We start from the raw sequence: 6094 nt of genomic DNA, 5'->3' as shown, positions 1-6094 counted from the left end.
GAATAATTTTCATTGATTCTATTATAGTCCACACTCAGCCCACATAAGGCAAATAGGGTTTTTCGATGGCATAAAATTATATTTCAAAGAAAACATATATTTCTGCACTCTAAATTCGGCAAGTGTGTGGAAATTTCTTAAATGTTTCTAGTGCTTATCTAAGTAGGTACATAATAAAGCTCATTCATGACATCATGAATGTTCTTCAGAGTTTATCAGCTCTGAGAAGTTACGCTGCAGCAAGGATGGATGTTGATGGTACCTCCAAACTAAACTGTAGCAGCAGGCCGCACCGCAGTTCATTCATGAGCCCATGCCCATGTGCTTGAACAAATCGCAACCGCTGAATATATTATACTGGGCCTTAATTGGTGCAATTGCGGTAATGGGTAATTTATTCATTCGATTGTTGATTAAGTCACGCAAGAAGTTTACAACTTAAGGTTATATCAGGTTATTATAGGTGCAATAGAAGAATAGTTAAATATCTTAATCAAAATATCTCATTAATATATTTAGCAGGAGACACACCTGTCATGCAGCGTTCCGATAACAATCCAAATGTAAGTCGGCCCACTGTATGACAACGGACTTGAAGGCGGCAAGCCTCACCTGTCCGTCATATGCCCTGTTTTACAACCCAACACCCAACAAAGAAATGGACATGAGTCAGATCAGAAAGCTGCATGACAAGTTTGTTTGGTGAATCGGCTTTAATGTGTATGCACACAGAGAGCGGTTAGGCGTTGCGAGTTCTTGGAAACTGAAGTTTTTAATGATTATTGAATTAGTTTAAGAGAGAAACGCTTACAAATTTAACTTATACAGATACTACGGTAGCTTTCTCTCGTTTTTCTTCAATTGAGAAATGCTACTATAGAACGCAATTTAATCGCCGCAATTGTCTATCTAAACAACTTTGACAAAACTCAGAACGCCTGACTGCTTTCTGTTTCTACATAGGTACCAAAATAAACAAACCAAGTTTCTATCTATTGTAGGTGGTGATGACGGCTATGCTGCCATGCTTTTTGAATCCAGGTTGAAAATTACTCTAGTCAACGAAGGGTTGTGAGGGAAAGTTTTGGAAGACAATTTTTGACCCCGGACCCCGCAGTTTTGTTTAGGGTGATAGGTAATCATGTTAAAATTCCCCATCCCTGTCACCTGTACTAAGGGGTACTTAACTTCCATTCAATTTTATATTGTCTATTTTTGTATGTTACCATAGGCAACAGCCTTGTAACAATATTATCAATAATTATCTTATCTTAAGGGGGTTCAAAGTTGCCGCTTTTTGTTTTTTTCGGATATATCTCGAAAACTATGAGTCTCTCATGGAAAACTTGACTATTCTATCCAAATTTAGATCTTATAAAACTCTCAACAATATCTGACTTTTTTCAAATCGTTCTGTTTTCGAAATATCCGTTCTTCAATGTGTGACATTTTTTAAAAACACGTTCACCTCCAATTTGTTTGCTCTTATTACCCCTTATACCTGTAAATTTTCAAGGAGTAATGAAAAACGATGCTGATTATACTAGTAGTTCTGTGAACAGTAGACCTCGCGCAGTAATAACGACGTCCCAAACCATAAGCACATCCACACTTATACACTAACTATTTATTTGATCAGATCATGCTTACACAAGATTTAATTATCATATAACGCTTTCCGGAATTTTGCGCGAGAAAACCAGAAGACATCTATAGTGTGGTCCACGTTATAATGACAGTATTTGATCAACTTTGGTTTTGCTATCCTTGTCTATCATTCGACAAAGCCGGTTGTACTATCCTTTTCTAGGTCCACAACGATGTCAATAAATTATGTTTTTGACAGTGTAGAAATATATTTGAAATTAATTAATGCAGAGAATCGGCATCGCTATTCTTCTATCTTTATCCACTGCCATTATAACGTGGACCAGGCGCCCAGACGAGCAGTGAGTGTTATAAGTTCTTTGCATCCTATTCAATAGTGCATAAAAATTGCATTCAATGAGGCATGCGATTTATAGTTTACACAGCTGTTAATTTTTTACCAAGTTACATTGAGATATTTTAATTGCATGCGTCATAGCATGCAATTTATAGTCAACTAGACAGCTGATTTATGATGAATAATTCTATAGTCTGATTTTTACTCTAATATTGCCGTATGAAGGAGGCTACTTTTTCCTTTTATATTATCCTTGAAATGCAAAATTTTCAAAAACCTTGTATATACGTCGACGCGCAATTTAAAAAGGAACATACCTGACAAATTTTATGAAAATCTATTACCGCGTTTCGCCGTAAATGCGCAACATATAAACATTCAAACATTTAAGAGAAATGCCAAACCGTCGACTTGAATCTTAGACCTCACTTCGCTCGGTCAATAATCAGCTTATATAGCATCAAATTCTCTTCAAGTTAATAAATAATTTCACTATTTTACGCATTTCGCTAGGACTGTTGCAGTATTTTTTAAACATTTTAAAAATCTTCAGTTTTGTTACAATAGATTAATATTGACAAAGGAATTTGGAGGAATTGTTCAGTGCATAAAATTTGACTTTGCAGCTTTGTTGGAACTACTTTGGGGGTGAACATTTCAAAAGTCCCCATCCCTAGTGCTCAAAGGATGAGGAAAGTTTATTTTTTTTTTATTTTTGCTTACACTCTTATTATGAGGCGTATTTTAAAATTAAGTACCGATTTGAACAAGTACATAAAAACAAGTAATTTTTCCAAAAATAATTCATTCACGTGAAAGGCCATACTTTTCTCTACTTCTCTTAATAATTCCCATCAATATTAATGCATCTATCGTAACTTGGGACCAGTTTTTGTATGCCGCCTGATATTAGTCAACCACTGCATCACAGTCGTATCCACTTAGTCATCATCGGTATGATGCTGCCCCGCCAGATGCTTCATAAATTTATTGCATTAACAATATGTAGTCGTTAAGTGCTGGATTGTGACTGTGCAATTCCTTAACGACTCGAGCCGCGCGACTAGAGCACATAAACTATGAATTAATATTGGATTTGATGATTTATTGGATTTTGTCGTATGGACGTTATGGTGGCAGATGAACTGGAAGTATTGGCTACTATATTGTTTTTTTCGATTCATATTAAAGGCACACCAGTGTTTAATGTTAAGTCGGGCCTAGGCCACAAACTCAAGTTCTGTCGTAAATTTGTCAAACTCTTTAAATAAGGATGATATGTAATGAATAATGAAATCTAATGAATCCACGAATCTAATGAATGTATAGGTCATGTGCTCCAGCCGCGTCATCTCTAATAACCACGTGGCTCGAGTCGTCGCTAAGGGCTTGCACCTTAAGAAAGATGGTTTAATTGTTCTAAGCCATTAGAGGTGATAAGGTCTGGTGTTCAAGTGTGTGTGTGGACAGACGTGGAGAAAAACGTTTGTGCGGCGACCCTTGAAGCCATCATTCACAACTATACTAAGTTTGGATGATCTGGATAAAACTATGAGAACAATAACAAATTACTCGCATAATAATAAAATTTATTCAAATTTATTTAATTACAATAGAGTTTGATTAATTATAAGGAAATATTGGCTATTTTGTAAATGGAGTAGTGTTAAAATTCATGAGTGACTCCCCAATAGCAAAATAATAACGTTCAAAGTCGTAATCCACGCCAACAAAAATGTTTCTTCATCAATTACTATGATAACAAACAACACCTAGAAGAAAAGTCCTCTCATACGTCTGCCCATGACATGTCTGTCATACAAAATATTGAATTTGTTGATGAACTGGTTTATATCATTGCAACCTTTGGTGATGATTCCAAGGTAGGTCATTAGTTCGACGTCACTACACTGTTTGTAGAAGTCAGTGCGGAATTTCTGCGTCTGGAGCACCGGAAGTCTGTGACTGAGTGAGGCGGCTTCTCGAAGAATCTCGTGATTTAGAGGTAGTTGTTCCGACTGAACCGCACGTAGATACTGCAGCACAAGTTTAACTCTGCTGTGAAGCATTTTGATAGCAGAATGCTGGGCAGTCAAATGTTCAGCAACCACTGAGCTCTCGCCAGATTCGTTTGCAAGCACTCGAGCGACGTGATCTACTCCAATGCGCTCAGCTTCTTCAGTAGCTAGAGTATACTGCAATTGCACAAATAACATTGTTGCCTCTCCATCGACAAGGTCAATAACTGACTCATACACACAGACAGGAAGGTCAGTATGTCCAGCCAAAGGATTCATCTTCAAAAAAATTGGGCTTTCATTGATTTCACAAATTTGTCTGTGAATCTTGATGTCATTTTCATTTGGTTGATCACCTGTTGTGTACCAGCCAAGAAAATCCATATCGCTGAATACCTGCTTGAACTGCTCTTCTTTAGTCATGTAGTATTCCCTGTCAATGATAACGTTGCCATCAATAAAATGGAAGACTAATTCAAAAGAGTTCATGATTTCTATATTACGACCTTTTTGTTTGCCAATTACTGCGCCAACTATCTGCTGTGCAGTTCCTTCCTGAGCCCTTAGCCTAGTCCAATGTTCAGAAACATTCATTAGTACCAAAGGATGCAGCGATACAGAAACACTACCTACTGTACCTGATGAAGCCATCACTTTCTTCGGATCAACCGGAATTTCTTCTTGGACCTCCATTGTAATTCCTCTTCGACGAAGATAATCAAAATCTATTTCTTTAGCCGTCTTGACGAAGGGTGATCACTCGGCGTATCAACAAATCTATATATTTTCACTTTAGATATTAAGTTTACTATATTACAGCTTTGTAAGATTGATAATAGTAATATTAATCTGTGAAATCACTTAATAAAACAATAATTTGTTTAATTTTAACAAAATTATTTCAATTTCTGGCCTAGCTAACCTTACAAATTCTTGCCTCGGCTTTTCTGTCAACATTCACGTCTCGTCTCTCGTCGTCTATGCTTCCTTGATTTCTCCGTATGCAAGATAATGAGTTTGAAGTGTCGTCAAAGTAGAACTACGTCAAAGTACGACAATATCAATTACGACCACATTACTGAGTATAATACTTTGTCAGATGAAAAGAAAGGGCATTTAGGTACCGTGAATTTAAAAAGCATAAGTTATAAGTATTTAATTTCAATTATATTTTTTTCATTTATCTTGTTTTTTGAAGTTTGCATTTTTGAGTCAGCTACGATACTGTATATAATTCAATAGGGTGTAGTTGACCGAGCGAAGTGAGGTCTAAGATTCAAGTCGACGGTTTGGCATTACGACATTACGGTTTGGCGACATTTTGGCATTTTTCGCATTTACGGCGAAACGCGGTAATAAATTTTTAAAAAATTTAACAGGTATGTTCCTTTTTTAATTGCGCGTCGACGTATATACAAGGTTTTTGAAAATTTTGCATTTCTTACTTCCTGCATCCAAGACATTATTCAACTGAGAATCAACTTAATTGATATAGGTACCGTAGTTTTTGCCATGTTCATAATAGATATAGTTTGATACAGTTTATATAATTAATAAGGAGTGGAGAAAACTCAATTCACCTGAAGCCACAGTAATGCTATGAATAGCATTAGCTTACTCATTTTGAATGAAAAATCAGTGCTGCAGGTGGGGAAAACCACTAGAAGATCAGAGTTTTTGCTGTTATTTTTTCAATAAGATTGAGTTATGCATACAAGCAGAGACTAGCTAATAACTAAAGCTTTATTAGGTACCGGCACCTTATCTGTGATACAAGTTACTGACATTTTATTATGAGCTGCATTAGACTACTCTGTTTTATAATTAAATTGAAAAAAACCAACTTTTTGAACCCTTTCTCTAAAAGTTTTTTTTTCTTGTCATGAAGGATTTTGAACTCATCTGAACTGATTTAATTTGTTTCAGGGTTAAAAATGGCAAACTGAGTTATATGATGAGAAGTCTAGACAGAAACTCATAGCTCCACTGAAATTTCCCAGGCTTAAATGTGGTGCAGTACCTTCTGTGCTTCCCGGTTGCCCATCATATTTGAACAAATATGAAAAATCTCGTGAGGCACCAGCAGAGAAGAAGATTCGACTTGAGTCTTCCCAAATTGAAGCAGCTATAG

The 6094-nt window shown here is 36.2% G+C and overlaps 1 protein-coding gene across 1 annotated transcript; it reads right to left on the bottom strand.

Annotated features, from left to right (window-relative positions):
• Positions 1-3513: 3513 nt before the first annotated feature.
• LOC111058253 (COP9 signalosome complex subunit 6) lies at positions 3514-4963 on the bottom strand. Its single transcript, XM_022345786.2, has one exon. It carries the CDS (start codon positions 4654-4656, stop codon positions 3718-3720), a length of 939 nt encoding a protein of 312 aa, XP_022201478.1. The 5' UTR covers positions 4657-4963; the 3' UTR covers positions 3514-3717.
• Positions 4964-6094: the final 1131 nt, after the last annotated feature.

Source organism: Nilaparvata lugens, chromosome 8, assembly GCF_014356525.2.
Source record: "Nilaparvata lugens isolate BPH chromosome 8, ASM1435652v1, whole genome shotgun sequence".
NCBI lineage: Eukaryota > Metazoa > Arthropoda > Insecta > Hemiptera > Delphacidae > Nilaparvata > Nilaparvata lugens.
This window is presented reverse-complemented; position numbering and strand designations above follow the sequence as displayed.